The sequence below is a fragment of the Lagopus leucura genome, unplaced genomic scaffold, assembly GCF_019238085.1.
Source record: "Lagopus leucura isolate 7727_CA_CO unplaced genomic scaffold, USGS_WTPT01 Super-Scaffold_100159, whole genome shotgun sequence".
Lineage (NCBI taxonomy): Eukaryota > Metazoa > Chordata > Aves > Galliformes > Phasianidae > Lagopus > Lagopus leucura.
Genome location: NW_024962335.1, coordinates 27,372,627 through 27,398,115, shown reverse-complemented (window position 1 = coordinate 27,398,115; position 25,489 = coordinate 27,372,627). Strand labels below are relative to the sequence as shown.

Genomic DNA, 25,489 nt, shown 5'->3' with positions numbered 1-25,489 from the left:
ATAGAATCATAATCTCATATGCCCAAGTAATGGGCAGTTACAATTAAATCTTCTTACCCCTAGTTTAATAAGATTGCAAACATGCAGGGAGGTGGATTTATGGAAAGGAGGCATTCCATGGAATATCCTAAGCTGAGAAGGAACTACAAGGATCATTTCCTATGGAATTTCAAAATAAAAACTCCTTTGGGAATATAAGGTACTTTCACATACAGTCTCTTCTGCAGAGATTAAAGGAATAATTTTAAAATCTCAGTTAACCATACCTGTCTTTTTCTCTTACTCCATCTTTCTCATGCTGGTAGGCAGAAGGTAAGTTTTATAAATTGCCATAAATTTCACAGTTTGATCTGCCACAGAAACTGCCCTGTTTTGCAAATTCCTTGTATTCAGTAGTTCCCTACAAACAGGTGCTACATATGAGATTAAGATAAAATTCTTTTAGCCTTGTAGGCCATTAGTTCACGAAAGGTAGATTACAGGGATGATTTCAGGAGCAAGCAGAAAGGCCAGTGGAGTCTGATAGAAAAGAAAAACCCCCAAAATAAATTCTCTTCCTAAATCTCAGTTCCTGTTTATATGTGTTCAACAACGAAAAGATTTAATGTTAGACCTGGGACTTCATAACACAGTGAGATTGGGGGAAAATAAAGATTTCTTGGAAATGAGTACAAACAACACACATTGTATGCATTTCATAGTTATATGTAAGGAATCCCTGCTAAAATTTTGCATTCTAAAAACTATTTTTCACACCTTGGGAAAAAGTAAGTACACAAACAAAAAGAATTATCTAAGAGCCTTGCACAATCTCCGTGCTCTTAAGCTCCTACTTAAAAGAAGATAAAGTATCTCTTTCTTTGTGCTATGACTTAACTGAGCAAAACTGTTCTCTGGCTGTTTTTCCAGCATTTTTCTTTTATCTTTGCTAAAAGCTCCTGTTCTTTGTTGATGGCAATTAGCTTTATTTACAAATCCTACAACTTCAGATAATGGGAATATCCGTTTCTCTATTACAGCTCAGAAAACCTATTTGCTTTTGCCTGTAGCGATTAGGGGGTCGTTAGACATCTGAAGACAAATACAGAACTCCTTCATGCCACCAACTCCATTCAAGCCAAAACTGAATAAAGCTGTGGCAGCTGTCAAATGCTGCTGTAGAGATGAGGTGCCCCATAGCAAAAGAAACCTAACTGTAGACTGCTGGGAAATCATTCCTCAGCCTACCACGAAGAAATCTTGGTGAATTATACTTGCCATTGCTCAGCAGCATTTCTTGGCTACTCTGGTGACACTATCTACTGCTACTACTGGATGACAACAGTCTTGATTTAGAAAAATCAATCTGCCTTCAAATGACAACAGCAATACTGACCAACATTAGTGCATCCTCCACCTGTGCACAGTCTGCGCTGCTCAGCTTTGTGCAATGTCTGTGTGGATGCAGAATGTCAGAAACCATTTGGTACTTAATTTTCTCTCTGCTGTAGCTGGTGTCCTGCTTGGCAGGTGAAAGTGAAGGACGTATATTTGATCATAAATCTCCTGAAGAAATTCTGCAGCACATATATCCTCTGCTAGGGTGCATAAGCATGCATTAAGAAACTGCAGTCTAATAATATTATTACACTCCAATCATTTCAATCCAACACATGAAAAAAGGCAAACATTATTTCCAGTGATGGAAAGCTAAGTCAGCAGATTCAAGATAAAATCAGATGGACCTTTTCTAAACCAACGGCCACGTCACAAACACTAAATACTGCTACAAACCTAAAGACTGCTACAACAACAGATTTGGCATTTAGCTTGCTAACCTGGCCAACAGTGGCTAAAGCTGTGCACTGCCATAGACATTACACAAACGTGACCCAGTCTACAATAACTGATAGAGCTTCAGCTTAGGAGGTTCAGACTGGTCATGAAAAAAAATACATTTTCTTAGAGAAGGGCAGCAGGGCACTAAGCAGATAAATCACAGCTGACCTTATCAGGTGCCAGTGACAGTCCCACTGTGAGTGGGAAGAAAAATGGACTAGCTGACATGTCGTTCTAAGAAACAACACATTGGGTTTCATCTGATCAATTAACATTCAAAATGAGGTCTAATATAGTATTTAAAATGGAAACATGGGGCATTTAAAAAAAAAAAGTAACAGAAGAATCAACAACTGCAACATGATGAAAAGCCTCACAGAGTGCCCATATGCTTTGACAGGTAAATAATTAATTGATTTTGGCAGAACATGACAAATTGAGAACAAGGGAGAGAGGAAGAGAAATGAAAATATATACACCATGTAAAACTGCTTTATATTTGATAGCCTTATACAGGATCTGCTAACTACAGTGCATGTACATCTTAAGTCCAAAAACATTTCAGCATTCTCTTGATCCATATGCTCACATTAAAAAAAACCAAGAGAATAAAAGTGCTATGTTCTTCCCAACCTCTTGAAGAAGTAGAACTCTCACAATATCCCAGTGCTATGCCACCATGACACAGCCAATTAGTTCAGAATTTATATAGACGTTTCATCAAACAACAATTTTAAATGTTACATTTTATGCTTGTAATTGCTGCACTGGAAGGGAAGGAAGCACATTTGGCAGAGAAACATTTTTCTTTGAACAACAACGGCCTTGGAGAACTGTTTATTCTTTATTTGTCAGCAACATTTTCATAAAGGCAATGTTTTTCTAAAAAAAAAAAAAAAAAAGAAAAAAAAAAGCTGAACTGCTTGGTATGTCAGAATGGATGGGTCACTCGAGTTTCAGTGAGTGGTGTAATCATGGCAGTGAATCACAATAAATAATGAAGTCTAATTAATACAAACGTAGGAAATGCTACTGTTAGGGAGGTTTCCACTGAAATACAGTTTTGAAAATAGGGATATCTTCCTCTGCAGGAAAAAAGAAGAACGTTTCCAACTCTTTCTAACATATAGTACTTAACAAGAAAAGCGGCATAATGCAGTAATATACAACTTAAATCTCAACCGCCTAGATTAGTCCTGTAATATGACTTTATTTACAATATATTTAATATATTTCCAGACAAAGATACAACCTTTATCTTCAGTGCTATTTCATTATTTGTCGAGAATGGGAAACAAGGCAGAGAAACAGAATCAGCACAATGTTTTGCACAAAGCCATCCAAGCTCACAGTCATTCAGTGAAAGGCTACGTGTTTCAAAACATGCAGCTGAAGGTCCTGTTACAAGGAACAGCTACATCTGTGTTAAGAGCCCTGTAAAAAAAAAATCAGTGTACATAAAGCTTTAATTGGCAGCGTCTGCCTTCTGTGGAATTACATTTTCATTTTCTTCATATTTCAAAGGTAAAATACATTACAGCTTTAGATCTCTGTGGAAAAAATTGTCAATGATTTTGGCTATTTATCTGTAGGCTATACCTACAGTGAGGAAATAATCTTCATGCTGTAAGTTATGAAATATTTAGCACAACAACAGTTAGATCACAGCTTGGGCTCTAAAATGTCACAGCAATGCAAGGAATAAATACTAAGGCATACATCATTACAGCAAATTTACTCTATCTGCTGTCTTGCATAGTTAGACACCAGCTCATGTCAAACTGGAAGCCGTGAAAACATATTAGCATAGCACTGTTCTCAGCCTAGCAAGTCCAAGATCTCAGCAGGGATTATTTGAGCCCAGCACTGTCCTGGCTGGCCCACATAGCTTCAGTCTGCCATGGACTCACATCCCACTGGCATGGAGCCTGGGACTGGCTCTGCCTGCAGGGACCGTGCATGAACGCTCGTAGTTACTTGGAGTAGCATGAGGAGCCATTCATTCACACACAGAAACTCCACTTACACATATTTCATTACACTGCCACAACTCCTAAGATTAGCAAATCAATCCAGATCCACTCATGAAGTACAGCTACTTCATTCTGCTTTGGCACAGCCAGTATTCCCTGGAAGGTCTGCGCCATTTTGCTTTTAAAAATTAAAAGAGCTGATTTGCACCATTAACAACTGCAACACAATGAAAAGCTAATTAGATTTCCAGCTAATTTTAAATTGCTTCAGATAATCAAAACAAGGAAAAACAGACTATATAATACATCCTTACCGTATTTCACATATCATTTTCCCAAAAGAGAAAAGGCATTCCATGACAGTTGCATAAAAACAAAAATTATCTTTCCGTTGTAGGGATTGACAACATGAGAGAAAGAAAAGGCAACCAAAGATGGTTTTGGTATTATGAATTCAAAATCAGAACTCATACACACAATGAGAGAAAGCAAATTAGAAAGACTACATGTTCAGTTAGAGGCTTCAGTGCTCCTCCTAGAAGTGCTCACAATGCACAAAAGCTTCAAGTATAGCTTCTTAGATTACAGTCACAAACCACAACCAGTTTATATATGTACTTTCACATTTGTATGCATTTTCATACTTGTGAAAGGAGAGAGGAAGATTTCACCCTAGTGGAAGGAAAGCGCTGGGTAGGTAACTCCTGGAGATTGAACGTTTTATACAATACAGGAAACTGTAGAGCAAATGCTGTTTTTTTCAACATTTTTTATCTGTTCCAGGATCACTGGTCATATGTCAACTCTAATACGTCAGTATCTTGGAAATCACAGAGCAGTCCAGATTAGACTTTTAACTGGAAAAGTGAGTCAACTTAAGGAATTACTGTCACAGTTAACACAAACAAAGCCAGTTCTGACCTACTGACTTAACAGAAGTCCATGAGAATTGAAAACAGCAATCCACTGGCATAGTGACTCACTGCTCCCTAGATCCTGTATGTTACATTCCTTCCTTCCTTTGCAAATATATAGGGACACTGTGATTCCATCTTTTAAAGTCAGATAGAAACTACAATAAAAGTCAAGAAAGCTCTCTCTACATAGAAAGCACAGCACTGCATTCTAAAAAGAAATGAGGTAACGTGGCATTCCAACACTCACATCATCCACTTTAAATAGTATGTTTTATACAAGCATAAAACAATACCATACCCTTTTAACTGCATTTCCATTCTCAGAAACTTGGATTATCTCAGTTACTGGATGCTTGCTTTAGCACAGTCAGCTTCATGGGCCAACCTGATTCTTTTGAAATATCGCTATGTATCGTTTGTTAAGTTGTAAACAACCTTCTTTCCCAGATGTGCTTGTGAAATTCCCTAGAATTAATCCAGGCTATTTTGTTTTTGTCTGATGTTACTTTTCCTTTATGAAGTTTTTTTCTTTATAATCTGATAATGAAGCTAAACAGTCAATTCCGTATGACACAGCAAGCAGCTGCAATAGTCCCTAACTTTCACACACACGTGCCCTGTGGTACAATATTTTCTGAAAAACTGCACCCCTTTCTGGTGACTGCAGCTAATCTGCAGAAACACAGTCAGAAGGCAGGAATGGACTTACAAATTAGACTTCAGCCTAGGCCAGCTGTTTTTCTAGCTCTATTCCCTTTACGACCATCTGTCCCACCTGCTAGTATATACTTCCCCTCACACAGGATAGTGAAATGATTTGCCGTGCTGGCTGACATACGAGCATAGATGGAAAATGAACTGGATTAAATCCAACTTTGTGCCACTCAATAATTGGAGCTTTGGAAAAGGACCTTCTTGACTGCCAGTAAAATTTAAATCTGTCTCAAGTCTACTTCAATTTATGCCCACTTCACCTATGACCCAAACACTAGCAGAGATTGTTGTCACTCTGCCTGTGCTCCTTCTGGACTCCGCCAACCACTGAGAGGAAACAGTAGAGTTACACAAGACTCTCCTTTCTGTAAAGCAACTTCTGTCTTTTAAATACACTAGTACACTCTACTGAATGAACCTATTGAGATCTATCTTGTCTGTTTGCTAAAGGCAAATCCACAAAATTCTGCACTCTATACAGGTGCAATCTTGGGGTTTCAAAACTAGATGGATGCCTGTTTATGTTACCACTTGCCAAAGCAGATATTTGGGCTAAAAAGTCATGCTAAAAAAAAAAAAACAACAAAACTAACCTTGTGCAAAACTCCCAGAGAGACACAATACAAACGAATGAGGAAGTGAGGAACTGGGAAAGGTTGAGAATAGGGGAAAAAAATTAGATGGCGTGTTGCTGCATGTCTTAATCCTGTAGTCATGGGCTCTAAAGTTTTCTTTGCTGTTTTTGATGAGATTAGCAGCAGAATAAATCTTATCAAGGAGGTCAACACATATTCTGCAGCATTTATTTTCCATACTGGTTAAACCATGACAGCTAAAAAGGAAATAACTACTTAAGCATAATTCAGAAGACTACACAGCATGACACTGCCCAAAAAGTCAGGAAGAACTTTACAGTTACAAAGTGTATTGTTAGAATTTCATCTCATTTACTGCTGACAATAACAGGAATAACAGGAAAGGAACTGCTGAAAAAGCACAAGAGAGGTCAACAGTTTTGGAGTATTATTTTTAAACACACGCAAAAGATAGATGAGGCTTTTAAAAGACTGTAGAACAGGCAAAGCAAGGGGGTGAAAAATTACATGCGTGACACAAGGAATAAAGACAAGAAGTATAAAGGAGAGGGGAGAATAAAAAGGAATAAGAACATAAGGCAGAATTTAGAAGGACACATTTTGATGGACTTTATGTTTCCAACAGAAAATTTTAAGTTGACATCTGTGCCCATACATTGTCTAAAATTAATTGCTAGTTAACAGCACTACGTTCAGTAAGAAGGCAAAGGAAAACCATGGTATCTTAACTGAGCCCAGTTTGAAGCATAAGATTAAAGAAAAATAGATTCATTTTCACATCAGTTCCTGGCAGCTGCTCAGCGTTCCTTACTGTCATAGCACTGTTTGCTAGCTGAGTGCTGAAAACGTGCCAGAGCTGTGGTGCGCTTTACCGTCCTGAGATCTGTAGGTCTGCAATTTTGAGACCAGATGGAAAAAAACTACTTTTGAAAACCATTTATGATGCTAAAGTTTATCAAATAATAAAGTGTTACGTAGACTTTGGGGGGAAAAAAAAAACAAACAAACAAAAAACAACCACAAAAAATCTTACAGAATTTCTTACAGAATTATAATATTTAAAGAAACCAACACAAAGAACACCTGCAAAACAGTCACAGCCACATTGTGGATGCTCTCTGACACCAACTGAAATCCCTCAGGCACTCAAGTTCTAGCAAACAACATACCTTGAAAGATTCAGTCATGTGCTTTGTTGCTTCCTCTGAACATCCTCCAGCCGTGCACTTGTTCTGACAGCCCTAGAAGGAATACAAATCAAATTCAATTTGTGTTGCAGAAAGGTTGATACACATTCAATTAATTATTTTTAAGAGAGACTGTATAGAATGAATTATCAGTAAATATATTGGAAAGATCATTCTTTGTAGTTTCTTAGCATAATTTTCCGCCTTCCAGGCTTACAGTTTTACTTCAGTTGCATTACTTTGCACAGCTGAGTTTTAGCAGGAGTGACAACATCTTAGCCTGGATTATTAATCTGAAGTGCAGTAAGGCTATAGACAGCATCATACACCTTTTATTCAAAGCTGAGTAAATACATTGTGCTTTTACACATTTTCATCAGATCACATTGCCTCTACTAAGGCATTCATCCCAGAAGATTTGGTTTTCCTTTTTCTCAGAAATGCCTGACTAGGAGAACAGAAGAGAGAGGAAAAAGATTTTATTAAACAAAGGCAGTGATAAGGAACACTCATCTATAAAAATACATACTCAAAGTATTTTGAATTACCTATTATGTTGAACTTCACTGTCCTGCCACTGATCACATTAAAATAAAAAACTACAAGAAAAGAAGTGACAGTTGTTCTGTTCAGCAACAGAAGGTCAAAAAGCACAGGTGCAAGCCATCTATCCACAACAAAAATCCTGTTTTCAAAGCATCAGCCTTTGTGGGCCCTCCTGCATGAGGACCACCTTCCTTGCCAGCGATATTAAAACCAACAGCATGCACGGAAGGAGACAAATACAGCTTGACAGCATTTCTTGTTTCTGAGCAGCATCTTTGATGTCTGGGGGATGGGCCACAATGGGAAGGTGGAGAATGACTAGAGGGAAGTGCCACTGCTGAGAGAGGGTGGCGGAAGGGTGAGCTAGATGCTGAGATGTGGCAGGGGATGGGTGAGCATGGGGACAGTCAGGCTGGTCACAGGGCTGCCTGAAACAGTGAGGAAGGACAGAGGCACTAAGGGATGATGATGCCAAGGCTGAAAGGCACCAGCTCTGCAAGAAAAGGGTCTGGGCTCCTCATCACTTGGTAGTTGCCTCTGACAGTCTCATTGCTCAGCTGCGTTGTGCCTCAGTTGGGAAGCCCCAGCCCAGGAAGCCCCATGTCAAAAGTTCATTTCTTTAAAGGAAAAGCACACTGGAAACCTGTGGTCAGTGAGATTGGTGCCTCAAGGGCTTTCCAGGGAGCAGACTTCACTCCAAGGATGCAAGGTGGGTGGCAGTGCCAGGGAGACCTGGCCCCCAGAATCTGTAGCAGCCACATCCTAGGAGCTGGAGCTGCATGGGATGCAAAGCAGGACACACACAAAGCAAACTGCATGATTTTCCCCCTTTCTGCAGACCATAGGAGTACGGCAGACAGGAGAAAAGAGTGGTATCTCCATCGGGCCTTTAATGGATAGCAGGCTTGCTACCAGCAGAAGATAAAGCAGCCTACAGATCTCACTTCCTTCTCCCTCTGTTCCCAAAATCCCAGAGAGGCCATCATGACCCTCCAGACTTTTCATTCCATCAGCTTCAGCCCTTCTGTTCCTCTGTTGTTCTTCTTTTTTGTTTTTCCCGCTCAACCTTCTATAGTGAGGCATGCAATCACAACTACAGACTTCTCCTCATTAACTAAAGGAGGATCTGCTGAAAGAAATCAAAAATGTCTTTATGATGCACCAACATAATTTCTGCTAAAACCTTACCTTAAAAGAGGTAAACCTTACCTTAGAAGAGGGCAAGAGAAAAGCCTGCTGGCAGTGGCAAAGGAAGAAGGCACAGAGACAGCGGCACTGAAGCACCATAAGGAAGCCACCACCCAATCTAGCACTGCTCCAACTCTGCCATACCCTGCTGTAGCAGCAGAGAGGATAAAGTGCCACACTCTGGCCCACTCCCTGCTGCCACCAAGCAGCAGCCAGACCTCAGGTGCCATTTTGTGCTCCTCCATCTTACACAGTACCCAGTTCTACAACTGGCTTACTGCAGCAGAAACCTCCTGGCACCCACAAGCACCAAAGCTGCAGGCTCCTTGAGCCCTGCCTCTCCTTACCTCATCCCTTGCAACAGCAACACTGGTGGCAGCCATGCCAATGTCACCTTATGGGCAGTCCCATACTGCCCAAATTGCACCTGCAGCTCTCACAGGGCACGTGCAGATGATGGGCTGGCCACCCTAGCACAGAACCCACTGCAGACAGCAGGAACAGCAGCATCACTTAAGGATTCGTAAGCTGAGAGGTCATAGATAGTTCTGAAAAGATGTTTAAGTAATAAACCTTCTCTGTTGTCTACTTTTTTATTTATTTAATGGCTCTGGAAATTAAATGGTTTAATAATAAATCTTTTTAGTTGTCATGTTCTTTTCGTCATTCATTCACTTATTTTAATGGTGAAATCTCAGATCAAATTTTATCTCTCAAAAGAAAGTAGAAGCAATGGTTCATTTGATCGATGATGGTTCGAAGATCAATTTAATGATCTTCGGTAAGAACCAAGCTCTAGATCTCTAGACTTCTATCTGTAGAGATACACAAATAAATAAAGCAAAATATCAACTATTAATTTCAAGAAATACCCTCTTGTTCCTCCAGGAATTCAACAGCACCTCCCAGATCCATGTCATCATCCAATTTGCTGAGAATGCACTCCATTTGTGCATCCAGATCACTGATAAAAATGCTGAACAGGACTGGCTCTAGAACATTTGGTGAACCACCACCAAGCAGATGCAGCCCCATTCACTACAATCCTCTGAGCTCTGACATTCAGCCAGCTGATCACCCAGCATAGTGTGAGCTTGTTCATGAGCTCTCCTAGCTGGACAGTTTGTCAGGAAGGATGCATGGACACTATCAAAGACCTCATTAACATCCAGAAAGATTACATCTACAGCCTTCACTTAATCCATTAAGCAGTGACCTTATCATAGAAGGAGATCAAACTATTAAGATGGTACTTATTACTAAGATAGGACTAATTAAGCCAACTGAATTTTATTTGTGCTGCAGTGAATCAGAATGGAGGCTGTGTTTACATCAACTGCCAGCAGGATAAGCACAAACTTCTCAAGCAGCCTTAGCTCCATTTGTGACATCTGTCTAATATCTAGAACATAAAATTGGATTTTCTAATAATTACCAGCAATAGCAATCATGGTACTCATGGTACGCCATTAAAATAAGTACTCAGTCCTGATTCTTCAGTTTCTTCCCATCTGTGCTTCACAAAGTCATCGTAAAGCAAGTGTCTGACAGAAGAGACAGCAGCTGGATGTTGTTTCATCTTCTCTTCCATCTTTAAAGCTTGTAGGTGAATTTCAAGTGTGGACTGCCTATGGGAATGGTCTTTAGGGGCTCAGCCATTTAGTTCACAGCTCTCACTGAACTCAATGAAGTCAACAGCTCATTTTTTGAGCATGTGCCATGGGGCCAATCCCGTTCTCCATTAAGTCATTCAGTTTCACAGATGTAACTTACATTTAAAGCAAGTAGCTAATTGCCTTTGTTAACCACACTGAGATTATGTTGAGTTAATCCCACAGTAGTAGAAAGGCATACCACAATTGCTTTCTAATAGATGGAGTCATATTTTAATGGCTCCATGCATGGCTTTTAAATATGAAACATGTTGTTAAATACAATAGAGAAAATTGCTCCCTGGTTTAGTGCCAACATTGCCAAGAGAGATGTGCCAAGCATAAATATGCCCTCTGTGTTTAATAGCATGGTAGATTTAAAACTGCATCCATTACAACACTGATGTTATCCTAAAGATACATTTAAACCACTGGGTCAATGTCTCCTCAAAATGATTCAGCTGTCTAAAACCTGTGTCAGCCCAAAGTATCAAGGCATTACACAAGGATGAAGGTAGTTCCTAAGGTGTCACATGAAGTTGTACAGCTGAACACAGCTAGCAACATTTCATAGCATATGTAGTTGTTCTTTTAAACTAAAAAAAAGGGATATTTAGGTTGAATGTTGGGAAGAAATTTTTTACTCGGAGGGTGGTGAAATCCTGGCACAGGCTGCTCAGCAAAGCTGTGGATGTCCCATTCCTGGAGGTGTTCAAGGCCAGATTGGATGGGGCCCTGGGCAGCTTGAACTGGTGGATGGCAGCCCTGCCCATGGCAGGGAGGTTGAACTGGATGATCTTAGTGGTCCCTTCCAACAGAAGCCATTGCATGATTCCATGATTATAGGCATTAGTCTAATTCCAACATGCAAAGGACTGTTGTTCCTGTGTAACACCAGCATTTTTCATACTTAAAAGTTTTCACCTGTTAGATTGTCTCCAAACCCAAACATTCACTCCTTGCATTTGGTCCATCAGACATAAGAGTTTCCAATATCTTTTAGTATTAGGATGTTCCAATCAACGCTTCTCGGCTGTTACAGACATGAGACCCTGTAACCAAAATACTGACTTGCAATCAACTTCACTATTTCAATTTTTCCATGTCTCTAGTTATGCTCATCTTTTATGGTGCCCTCCTGCTGCTCATGGCTTCTTCAAATCTGAGAACCTACTTTTTTATGCAGTCAGGTCACCAAATCCCTACCTGAAAGGATATACTGCCTAAATACTCCTAGAGCCAGACCACATAAGCCCAAGTTCCTCCTACACCCTCACACTAGGTGGCTTTTGAGACCCAGTGGTAGAACCAATGACAACATTCTCATTTAGGATCACTTAATCTACAAACTGTGATTCTGTCAAACTGTTGTTCTTAGGATTTAGCTACCCCATTATCCCATAGGCTAGTTCTCACTTATGAAATACGAACTGAAGATGATTTCAACTCAAGCTGCAAATTGCAAATTAGCCTGCAGTGTATTACACATCATTTAATAAAAAAACTGGCACTGGTTCACCAAAAAATAAAAATAAAAAAAAAAAAAATTACAGTTGCCTCAATATGTACTTTATCTTTTTTTTTTCAAAGGATTCTTTTATCAGTACTGTGCTTATTTTTCTATGATGTTTGCTAACTCTACTCACCACTGGGGAACAGAAAACTTTCCTGAGTGGAAGGCAGGAGCAAATAAATATATTGCATGTAACTTCTATAGAGTTCACATTTTCAGCTAGGAAATTGTTACTGGCAGCTTTTCCAAACAGCTCTAATATCTAAGATCTGCACTTTCACAAACTCCTTCATTGTCTTTTTGGTTCCACCTCCCCACTGAGCTCATGTGTTGCCAATCTTCATCATTGTTCATTCTGTTTTTGGCAGTGTTCTCAGGTATTTTCTCCAGAATTACAAAATGGAAGACTCCAAGTATTAGATCAGCTTTCTTGATAAAATGATTGTAAGCATTTAATCTCAAATTCTGTGCAAAAACCACTGTAAATATCGATAAACCACAAGCAGCTCCAACATCTCTGCAGGGACAGAATTTCATCAACAGCACCAGCATCCAGGACAGAGGAGTGCCAGGGACAGGGACACCAGAAACCGAACATGCTGCTGCCTAGGAAGGAACTGGAGGTACGCATTTGTTGGCAGTTCTTGGCTCATCATGGAGGGCAAGAACACAAAGAAGCAAATAAGCCAGAGATACACAGCTGCAGTTGTGTCTGGTTCCTTCTGCAAAGGTGGCCCCATCTCCTGCCATGCAGGGAAACTGAGAAGCAAGAATGTCCTGTACAGTCATCAGGCCCCAGTGAAGATGGAAAAGAAAATTCTTCTCAGTCAAATGTCATATGAAAAACAGTTGTCAATAAAGACCTTTCTGAGACATTTCTCCAAGCTAAAACACTGTCTGACTGCTTTTCCCCTTGCTTGCTTCTGGTTATTAAGCGTCTAAGAAATCTTTCATGCTCTGATTTACACAGTGAGAACAGTGAAATTAAAATACTTATCAGATTCCAGAAATCTAGTAGATCAATAAATTTAATATACATCTTACAGTATAGTACTGCCTAAGGCAAGCCAAATCAAGTGTCTGATGACAGGTACCCCTGCATTCCAAGCCATAAACATTGGAGTTTTCCTTCTGTTCTAGATGTAAAAGAGTCCAACACACAGAAATGACACCCATTCTGTGTACTGCTACAGTCATACAGTGTGTCTCTGTGTCTTTAAAACAGTTTTCATCTACCCCCAGAAAATGCTAACATGATTTGGCAGCCACAACACACAGAAGATGAATTTGCAGGGAAAAAAGAAACAAAAACAACAACAAACAACATTAACGATGCTCATAGCTCTAAAAATAAGATCCATTCACTGTCTGAGAGAAATTCTGGATACTACTGTAGCACTGAGTCACATCACACCATTTTTAATACCAACTAAAAAGATATTTACTTAATGACCATGATTAAAGACTTCCAGAGCTTGGGAAAGCTCATTCATAGAATCTAACAGGCAGGCATTTTTACCTCAGCCGTCATAGGACAGTTGCACAATATAAATATATTTTTAAGTGTATTTCTGTCTCATGCATGTACATGAACATGCACGTACAGGTAAGTGCTACTAAGCCAGTATCACCAAGTAGGTTCATCAGGCTGAGTCATTTACATGTTAGCATGTACTACACACTACCACAGAGAAGCTTCCTCTCACTTCCTTTAAATCTACACTTTTCAAAATCAACAAGACAGAAGGAGCAAGAAGACTAATTCTTAACTTGTATTTCTAACCACTTATTAAGCCAAACTGACACCTTTGAGGTATCTTAGGTTGGAGCATTCTTGGCTTGACAGTCGTCAATAATGTATTTAAACAACACACACAGCACAAATCCCAGAGCAGCTCTATTGATATGCCTCAATATACACACAGTTCAGCATCATGGGAAAGCAAAAAAATAAGCAAACAAACAAACAAAAAAACCCCACCAAAATGCAACCAAAGAAAAAAACAGACAATTCAGCATGAGCAACTTCGGTGCTTAGCTTTTTACTTAGTTCACCAAGAATTCTTGTTTGCGTTGCTTTCTGCACTTCCAAGGAAAGGAATGGAAAAGGAGTACTCTTATCTGACATATCTGCACTGATGTCTTCTGATAGCTGAGCGTTATCACCTTACCATGGCTGCTTTCAATCCTACTCTTTGAGCTGGCATTAATGTTGGTAACACAATGTAATAACATTGGATATGAGGCATCCAGCAGAGCAGAAGAATAACGCTTCCACACAATTTAATGATGATCTTTATGATTTTGCATTAGTGGGAGAGTATCAGAATTTAGAACACACAAGAATTTATTTTTTTTTTTTTAATCAAGACAGCTGCACTATATAAATTAAAGTTGAATTTAAATAGATTATCATTGAAGTACTCCAAAAGACTATGCAGGCTTATCTTCTGGCTTGAGTAGTTTGTTTGCTTTAATAGAAAGCATTTTAAGTAGCTTAAATAAACTCAAAAGTGTTTCTCTCAAAACAAGCACCACTGTTTTTATTATGTTTAAATAAAATAATGGAGATTGTTTGAACACAACTTATTGGCTAAAAAAACCTATAAACAGTGACCAGAAAACAATGGAAATATTTGGATAATCTGCCCAAGAGTCATATTTAGTAACATTACTAGTTATGTCACAATTTTAAAAGCAGATTAATTTGGTGTCATGAGATTAAATAAAAGCAAGAGTATGTTGCCAATGTAGAGTCACTGCTGTCAGCACTTTAGGGAGAAACCTGTCCAGGAGAGAATGCCAGTTCTTTGACTCAGTGCTTAAATTAATATTTGCATGAGCTCAGTAATGCCCAGTTCATTGTACAAGAAAGTCTGCATCTGTTTACCTGAAAGGCAGGAAGACTACCCAAGGTGAAGGAGAACTACTTCTGCAACTCCAAAAAAATGCACACTGGACAAACTGGTTTATCAAGAAGGCTAGTGCAGAGAAAAGAGCTCAACAGAAATACAAACTAACTTGGAAATTAATATAGTCTATTAACTCACAGCTTAGATAGCAGAACCTGAGTAGGAATCTATTAATCTTCAGGATAAAATTACCAGATACTTCAGAAAATTAACAAAATGAGCTGTAAATTATGCAGTACGGCGTAATCATTCCTGTTTGGAAAGTACAGAAAGCTTACCATCAACACAGGTCAGTACAGAACACAAAGCTGCTGTACATCTGTGTTCAGTGACCCTTTTTCCGTGGTTAGTGCTGTCCTGACACATCTTCTGCACAATCATAACAATCCTACTTTCTTTAGAGAAACAGGTAAGCACTCTAAAGAAATCCTCTTTGCAAATAACCTCCAAATGCAATCTGCTTTAACCTTGTTTTCTAAGCCCATCCCATCCCATCCTTGCTGGTTTTCCTTCTTATGACCCTCCTATTGCTATCGGTCTTCAGGACCATTTCCTCCTCTCCGTCTCCTCACGCCCTTGCTCAGTTCACTACCCTCTTCTGATTTCAGAAAACAGCCCTGTTCTCCTGTTATGAGAATAGGCAGATGACCTAATGGATCTCTTCCATCTCTAACTCCTATGAACAGTGCCTCTAAGTGCCTCTTTTGTTGGTTTGTTTGCCTGCTCTAGCATTAATTAGGTTTTTAACGAGTGCATTGTTTGCTAGAATGGCATAGAGAAAAGCATATTAAAGCAGCTAGCTGGATCTTTTTGGCCCATAAATTAATGCATCTGTTTTCTAAACAGATAGCATCTTATGGCTATGTGATACGGTTACTGCTCAAACAAAACAAAAATCCTCAAAGTCATCATGGTTTTATGGTGTTCAGGCCCCACTCCCATTGATAGGGGATCTTTCACATCATACTGTCAACAGGAAAGAGCATAAATGCTACCTTATACTCTTCGCTACCACAGTTTGAAGAGCTTTGCTGTTAACCATGAAGAAACTTGTGTTCATTACCTTTTCTCTAGTATTCTCCTTTCATCATCTTTCCACACCGCCAGGTATTAAATTAGCGCCATAAGATTTAATAGTAATACTGATCAGACCTACGGGATATATTAACTACACTGTTATACCAGCAAAGATGAGCCTAAGCACAATGAAATGTATTCTGCTTATTTTCCTCAGGGATTCAGCATAAATTGTACTGCCCATATTTTGTATTCTGGTACAGCTGAAAAGGTCAAGTACAGCTCTGATTTAAAGATGCATGAAATACAGCTTAAAATTTATTTATGAGTTCTCTGATGGTAGAAAACACACACAGATTTGCAGCTGATTACCAGAGCAAGTGGCTTGATGTAATTACCAAACGATAATGTGAATAAGATGAATGCATTCACAGAGGAAACAAACAAATTCATTGTCTGAAGAGCTACTGAGGGTACAGAACTGGAAGCAGATAATTTAGTGGGGGAAACCAAGGCTTCTGTATCTTGAAAATAAATCACTGTAGACTGTAAGGGTGGAAAAACAAACAAGCAACCAAAAAAAACCAATAAGAAAAAAAAAGAAAAAACAAAACAACACAGCAGATACAGCAATTAATTCCAATATGAGAACTGACATGATTAAAGAAAAATCCAGCAGATGAAATCCTGTTCTTAAGGTCACAATACTGTTTTTCCAGGCTTGCTTAGCTTGCTTGTAACTACTGAGGAATCAAAAGAAATACAGGGTCTGGCCTAAATCTCTGGCCTGTGTAAGGGTCATTTGTAGCTATTCTCTGAGTGCTTAGACCGTGTCCCATTTAAGTCCATTTTGCACTGGAATAAAGGTTTATGTAAGACACAGCAATGCTGAATACCACACTGAAAACAGAAGCTCTGGGGAAATAATTAAAAAAAAAAAAAACCACAAACAAAACTCTTGGAGCAACTTTTTAAATCCAGCATACACTCCCACTAGAAATAATAAACCAGTAACTTATGCAGCTGGCTTTCGAGTAACTCTAAGCACAATAAAATGTTATGCAACAGTGCATGTGGTTGCTGGTCTGTAAAGGGCAGACATATGATGGCTTGATATCACATCTTGCCCTGATAACTTTGCACAGCCTATTTAATTCATCACCAAGTATCGAATACCACCAGTGCAAAAGCATAAGAAGCATGATTTCTGAATTGCATTAACCCTGTGGTGCAGTGTTGCCCATTCCTTGCTCCCCAAGCAGTTTGTTTAGCTGTTATGTGTCCAGCAGATGAAGTTGATAAAGCATAGCAGCAGCTATCTCACCAAGGATCTGAATGAGTTCAAAACCACACATCTACTCAGAGAATTTGTTATTAATCTGCCTCCTCAGGCACCTGAGTGGTCTTTTGAAATAGCTGAGCAGAGTCCCTGCTTTGGGCTTGCAGGCAGAACTGCAAACACCTACATCTCTGCTCTGCCTAGAAGGCTGCCACATGCTGCAGGAAGACCCTGGACTGAACTTCCAAAGCTTGCAGTGGACTGAGGTACATGAGATGCACAGTGAAAGCTAAACCTCACAACCCCCAAAAAACTGAAAAAGAGAAATCCAGCAGACTTTGGCTTAAGGTGTTCCAAATACTGTGCTTTTTCTTGAATTCTGATGGTGGGCTAGTCTCCACAATGCCTGCAATCATTCTATGCTTGTTCCAGATAAAAAATGCAGCCTAACAAATGAATAGTGGTTTCATAGCCAGAACGCTTAAATGAAGGAACTCTTATACAGGTAGAAAAATTAGACATAGCTTGTCCTGTTGGCACACCTCAACACGTGCTGGCAGTTGCTTCAGAGAATTCCTGGAGAGGCTGACAGATGACGGCACAGGGCGTGCACAGCTCCCCAGGAACTGAATCCACAGCTCCTCTTCCTTAAGCAGACATACCCATCACATCCATTGCAGCTCTTCCCAGGGAAGAACAAGCAGGAGTTATTGATGTGGTTTTGGCTGTGCACTCCTCACTTGAAGCTAATGCTTCTTGTGTAAGAGCACACAGGTAATGGCGGCTGACGTCCTGTCTCTACTAGCACAGCTGGGTTTTAAACAGAGCATAACTGGTTTGTAGGAATGGGAGATCTCTCCCTGGCTATTAACAAAGCCCGGGTTATATCTTTGTGATAGTCCTTTGCTGTGTGTTCAAACACTGACTAAATTTTCAATTAACAGGACAAAACAAAACGGGAAGAAAGTTGAAGCCTTTCTCTTTGCATGAAGGGCATTAGGAACAGAGTTAACCTGCAGAGAAGTCCTGGGAACATGCTTAAAGACGGTATCCATGCTGATGTTTGCTTTCTTACTCAAAACAACAACCTGCGGAGTGGGAATGTGTGTTTGCACGATAGTCACCCAGCTCAGAACATGCTCGGAACTTCTCTTGTTCTACAGTCTTTGAGTTCAGTAAGAGGCAGTAAGTCTAGCCCACCACATTAAGCAAATGTAAATTGTCATATAGAAGATTATAACAATCCAAAAAAGGCAAAACTACAGTACTGCTTGAACGTGGAAAAACACAGCACGAACAACATAAAAAAGCCACAAAAAGATGATTTCATTGATGATGTCAGCTCAAAAGAAGTAAAAATCTTCTCGACTAGAGAAAAGTCAGATACTCCACCTGTTTAGTGCATATTCCTCTATGTAACAACTCAAAGATATGGAAGAATCATGCTTCACAGCACTCCAAAATTCTAGCTGTCATGCTTTAGCAATAAGGTTACCCTACATGTCCTTTCTAAACACTCTCTGAGCAAGTACTTTATCTGAAATCACTTATTATTTTTTGACAGTGCCTGGAGCAAACTGGATTGTGCCCAGAGAAACTCAAGAACAAAATAACACTCAGCACATTAAAAGTGTCCTTGAAACAGTCTGGTCACAGATGAGGTATTTGTAGAGGTGTCAGCATTAAGCTCACATTAGGAACACAAAGCAACCAGCCCTTTGCCAAAACTAGGGCATGGTCATCACAAGTTAAGAGTGATAAAGCTTCTATTAGAAAAAATAACTGTAGTACTAGTTCCATTTCTTAATATTTCAAAGGTAAGAAGACTTATTCTTTTTATTGGAATTCTTTTAAGCTTGTCCTCTTATGATTCAACATCTGTATCAACAATCAACTTCCCGTGCTATAAATTGATAAATGACTTAAAACAACTCCAGGAACCAAGGATTTTGTCCAACCTACATGAATATCAGTGCTCTTGACTTGGAATGTCTCCATTACTTCTGAATTTATGAAACTAAAAGGTATCTTAAAACACTTTCAGATGGGGTCTGATTTGTCCTGCTGGAATCCAACTCACTTAGGAATGGCAGAACAGAACATTAATTTCATGCATCTTTCACAATAAGTGTTTTGGCCAACTGACAAGAGGAAAACATCACTGGCTGTGTGAGAACCACTTAAAAGAAGAACTGAAAGGAAACAATTGTAAATGCAGCATTTTCACTTCACTGGAGAACTAGAAATGAACGCTGATGTTACTGAGCTGTTTCTGGGTTCAAGAAGAGCATCAACCTATAAATGTTCAAATCATCTACTGGCACAGGCACCTGTTAATACGAAAAAGGCACAGACTGCAGAAGTTGGCTTTGTATTCAACAGAGCCCTGTGAAATGCTGAGAACTAAGCTATGGCCACGGACTGGGCCACAGCACAGGATCAGATTTAGAAAAAAACACTGATTCAGAAAAAGCTAGGAAGATGAAGAGTTGAACCAAACCCAGTACAGCTGAGCAACGGAACAGACTTCCCTTACAGTTACAAAAACAAGAGACTTCCTAGGATGGAAAAATTACTTCTGCTTGTTTCCCAAACTGCGCTGCTGTTTCTAAAGATGGTTAATCCAGTTTACGGTAGTCTGCAATTTAGTTCCCACGTACATATAAATAGGTAACTAGCATTTCTCCTTGCTTAGAAAGCAAATGCTATACAATGACACATAAGTGTCTCTAATACATAAGCACGTGAATACAACATCATTTTTTTTCTGTGTGCATGGATCTGTACAGCTGTGGCAGAAACCAGACCCATGCAGTCACTGTGTGCTGTAACGCCCTATGCGGCAACTGCTGCATTCTAGGGAAGAAGTAAACTTGGCTCACATTACACTCACAATATTACACAACCACAGTATTCCTTTCACCACTATGCTTCAGGCAATACTTTTTTGCAGTTTTAAGGGGTTTTTTTTGGTTTTGTTCTCCAAGTTTAATGCCACAGCATAGGGCTGGATTCAGAAAGACTGACTTTTGACTAAAGCTAGCTATTGTTTTACTGCTTAGATTAGGGTGAGAAGCTGCACACTTCAACAGCAATTATACTATTGCTGCTAATTTCAAGCGAACTTCATTCAATTTTCTATATATTGTATAATGATAGGCAGTTATATAAAGCCTTGTGAATTATTTTATTCTATATTTATATAGAATATATAATAGAATATATAGATATAGGACTATATTTTATAGTCCTCTTCAATATCTTTATTGATGACCTCGATGAGGGCATCGAGTGCACCCTCAGTAAATTCGCAGATGACACCAAATTGGCTGGAAGTGTGGATCTGCCTGGGGGTAGCGAGGCCCTACAGAGGGATCTGGACAGGCTGGAGAGCTGGGCTGGAGCCAATGGGATGAGTTTCAACAAGGCCAAATGCCGGGTCCTGCGCTTCGGCCACAACAACCCCAGGCGACGCTACAGGCTTGGGGCGGTGTGGCTGGAGGACTGCGTGGAGGAAATGGACCTGGGGGTATTGATTGATGCTCGGCTGAACATGAGCCGACAGTGTGCCCAGGTGGCCAAGAAGGCCAATGGCATCCTGGCTTGCATCAGAAACAGTGTTGCAAGCAGGAGCAGAGAGGTGATTGTTCCCCTATATTCAGCACTAGTGAGGCCGCACCTAGAGTACTGTGTCCAGTTTTGGGCCCCTCACTGCAAGAAAGATATTGAGGCCCTGGAACGTGTTCAAAGAAGGGCAACAAAGCTGGTGAGCAGTCTGGAACACAGGCCATATGAGGAGAGGCTGAAGGAGCTGGGAATGTTCAGCCTGGAGAAGAGGAGGCTCAGGGGAGACCTTATTGCTCTCTATAACTTCCTGAAGGGAGGTTGTAGTGAGCTGGGGGTCGGCCTCTTCTCTCGTGTCATTAGTGATAGGACCAGGGGGAATGGTTTCAAGCTACGGCAGAGGAGATTCAGGCTGGACATGAGGAAGTATTACTTTTCAGAAAGGGTGGTCAGGCACTGGAATGGACTGCCCAGGGAGGTGGTGGAATCACCGACCCTGGGGGTGTTCAAGGAAAGGCTGGATGTTGTGTTGAGGGACATGGTTTAGTAGGAGCTATTGGGAATAGGTGAACGGTTGGACTGGGTGATCTTTTAGGTCTTTTCCAACCTTAGTGATTCTATGATTCTATGATTCTATGATTGAAAAGAATGCAATTTTATACGGCATATTTGTGTATTATATTTAGGATCTAATAGTTTAGATTTCTTACTCTGAAGAATCCAAGAAGGTATCTTAATCTTTTAGGTGCTTCATATAATTTGGTCAATAATTTATTTCAACAAGAAGTTACATTTAAAAAGCCAGCAGCAATAAATCAATCAATCAGCCCTAAGAGGAAGACCTTTGAATCTCTTAGCTATTCCCATACAGTCAGTACCAGCTTTCTTGGAAGTTTTGTTATACTTCTTCCCTTCTTATGGCCATTTCCTATAATGATTCTTCTTTACAGAATTACTGCGATAAAAAAGCATCTAGCAAAAACAGAATTTATTCTGCTTCTATGAAAAAGTACCACCTTGGCTATTGAAAGTTGATGGGAGAAAAAATCACAAGCAATTCGAGGAAAGGTGTTAGCAATGTAACAGAGAGGTACATTCCTCTTCCCTGCCTCAGTGGCAGGCACACTTCTGGGAGTACTTACCAACTGTACCACAGGTCCTAAAACGGTAATTAAGCTAATAAGACCCATGAGGGGAAAAAAAGGTCGAAATAAGGTAGTAATCTTGTGAAGAGAAGTATTACAGAAGAACAAATTATTACTACTGTATTGACATGTTAAAGAAATGACCTTCTGAAAAAAAATGTCTCTATATTGGTGACTTTCAAGACCATCTATGTGCAGAGTTCATTGTAAACTGTGAAAAGGCTAGCAAGTAGAGCCCTGGAGAAACATGTACTGACCTAAACTACTGTGTGAAAGACTAAGACTGGATTAAAAAAATACACATATCTCTTAGTCGATAAGCTTTTCTACTGAGGAACTCCTTCCAGAGCCCAAGATCACAGCAAGACCTGATTGCAGAGGTCTCCAGTCCAACGCTCCCAGAGTTGACTCTGCTCTGAGCTCACATGAGCCTTCTCAGGGCTTTAGCCAGCTGGGTTTTGAGAGATCCAAGGATGGAGACCACAGTTTCTCTTGGCAACCCATTCTACTGCTTGACTGTCATTATGGGCAGAGTATTTTCTACCCTGAGTCTCTTTTGTTTCAGTTTAAGCTGTAGTTGCTTGTTTTCCTGCCACGTATCATTGCTGAGCCCAGCTCCATCTCTCTACTTCCCTAGACATTCTGAAAGGCAGCTGTTAGGTCTTCCCAAAGTTTCTTCTTCTGATCGAAGAAGTTCAGTTCTCTCAGCCCTTCAACATCAAAGTTTAAAAAAGGTAATTCTCTGTAAGGATAACACAAATTCAAGTATTTATTCCAGAAGAGATGACGTGTAAAACAATAACTTAATAATTAAACAAGCATACATAGTTTGTGTGGCCCTGATCTCAGTGAACGTTAGTACCTGATGGAATTAAACCTCAGCTCATAAGCCAGAAAAAAGCAGTCTACCTTCTGTGCTTACAGTGAGCCCTTTTATCAAACGGTGTTTGAAATGGTCTACCAAGGAAACTGAACAAGCAGGAGCTGTGTACCTAACTAGAAGTCACATGGTGCACTTCATTAATGCATGGGGTATATTCCAAAATAAAACTTGGATCAAACTTCAGTCCTCAAGGGAAGATAAGTAAATGAGCAACTCTCTTGTAGGGCATTATGGCATTAATTTGTGGAAACAATAATAAACTATGGGCCAAGATGTACAAAAAGCAGATAGGTAAAACTTCTTGATTGCATTAAAGGCAACATGAATTAAGCAATTGAAACTAACTCATTTGGATTGTTTAGTACACACCAACGGGCAACATTAAATGCCTTTCCATAAGCATAACACTGGATTTTCATTTGCAGGAGCATACGGTAATGTTTGCTAAATTGTCATTCTACAACAGGTGCTCTTTTCTACGAGGTAACGCTACCTGCCCCTTTAATGGACAAAGTCATAAAGTAATAAAATTGTTTCCAAGGTAAATGGGACCACCCATCCATTTAATCGCTATGTAAAATGTGGAGATATCAAATTGCAGGCGTATCAGTGACTAACAAATTATGGTCACGCACTACTTTGATTTATGCCCAAGTATCACCAGAATTTAGACATTTAAGGAAAAGGTCACACAATTAATCTCTGCATCACAGGCATCGAGACAGTTGAGAACCCATGATTTATTATCAGATGTCACAATCAGTATGGAGTGGCTTGAATGCCTGGTGCATGGCTTGCATGCGGCTGGCTCGTGGCCTGTGTGTGGCTCACATGTGGACTAAATATATACATATAATTTATTTCTTTTTTTTTTTTTTTTTTATTACCAAAGAAGGAAGGGATGACATCCAAAGGGACATCGACAAGCTTGAGAAGTGAGCCCAGGAGAACCTAATGAGGTTCAAAAAGGCCAAGTGCAAGATACTGCACTTGGGTTGCTACAATTCCATCCATGTGTATAGACTGGGAGAAAAACTCATTCAGGCAGCCCTGAGAAGAAGGACTTGGGGGTCCTGGTGGTCGAAAAGTTGGACATGAGCCAGCAGTGCACACCTGCATCACAGAAGGCCAACTGTGTCCTAGGCTGCATCAAAAGAGGGGTGGCCAGCAGGGAGAGGGAGGTGATTGTTGCTGTCTGCTCTGTCCTCATCTGGAGTACTGCATTCAGGCCTGGGGCCCTCAGCACAAGAAAGCCGTGGAGCTTTTAGAGCAGGTCCTGGGGAGGCCGCAAAGATGATCAGAGGGCTGGAGCACCTATCCTGTGAAGAATGGCTGAAGGAGCTGGGCTTGTTCAGTCTGGAGAAGGCTTTAAGGACGCTTCGTGGCAGCCTTCCACTACCTACAGGGATCTTAGGAACAAGATGGAGACCAACTTTTGACAATGGCACACAGTGACAGGACAAGGGGGAGTGGTTTTAAGAAAGAAATGAGATTTAGATTAGATGTTAGTGGGAAAGTCTTCAATGTGAGGGTGGTGAGGAACTGGAACAGGTTGCCCAGAAAGGCTGCAGATGTCCATTCCCTGCATGCATTAAAGGCCAGGTTGGATGGGTCTCCTGATAGCCTGGTCTAGTGGTTGGCAGCCCTGCTCATGACAGGGGGTTGGAACTGAATGGTCTTTAAGGGCCCATCCAACTTGAATCATTCTACGGTTCTATGAGACTGTCTAACATTGTAGGGTGCACACTATGTCACTCTAGTGATATGAAGACGCCAGTTCCCAGGAGCACGGCCTACGAAGGCAAATTGTGCAAATTCTGTAAACAGAGCTAACCCTTTAGTTCCTTCATTCTATCATCAGCAGTAGAGGTCCTCGTTTTAACTGTGTTAAAGCTGTCCTCTAATTTTGTAATTTTCTGTTTTGTATGTGACTTTCTAGCACATTTCAACATTCAGTTTCTATGGAAAAAATCAGAGCATCCACTGGATTGCACAGTGCTAGGAGAACTAGGCCTGTCAGCAGCAATCAGTGCAATAAGTGGACAAGGCAGGGCTGCAGAAACCATCAGCACAATTCATTTCTTATACATAAGATTCCTTCAAGCAGGACTGAAAAAGAGAGTTAAGGGTGGAAATGGAGCAAGGAATGGATGAGACTAAAGACAGGAAATGATAAATAAGGTGAAGGGATTAGCAGTTTAACAATGCTGTTGTTTACTGGTACCTTTATAAATGTACTGGGTTGGGTTTTTTCATTTTTCTTTTTCAAGAACTGATAATCAAATGGTAATTTTCTGCACCTTTGATGCATGCTTTACAAATACACACTGACAGCCATAGCCCTGAAGAGCTTGCAGTCTGAACAGATGAGGCAAATAAAGGGTAAAGGGCTCAGACAGAGCTGACTTGCCCAAGGCTACACGACTTGAGAATGATGGACTGTACAGATCTTTTTCTGCTGCAGCTGTTGCTTCGTATTGTATTCTCCACAGTAAAAATACATAGCACAGTTAGCACTGCTGTGAGAAAGCAAGCAGGTCTATGGCTTGTTTGCTACTTGTTTTTTGCATGGGCATGCCAAAACA

General features: G+C 40.2%; 1 protein-coding gene across 1 annotated transcript in view; it reads right to left on the bottom strand.

Moving 5' to 3' along the window:
- The window catches only part of BCAT1 (branched chain amino acid transaminase 1), a 64,554-nt gene that overhangs the window by 37,717 nt on the left and 1,348 nt on the right, over nucleotides 1–25,489 (bottom strand). Inside the window, exon 2 of the mRNA XM_042890346.1 lies at nucleotides 7,188–7,259. Coding sequence (XP_042746280.1) covers nucleotides 7,188–7,259 — 72 coding nt within the window. The remainder of the gene's footprint in view (nucleotides 1–7,187; nucleotides 7,260–25,489) is intronic.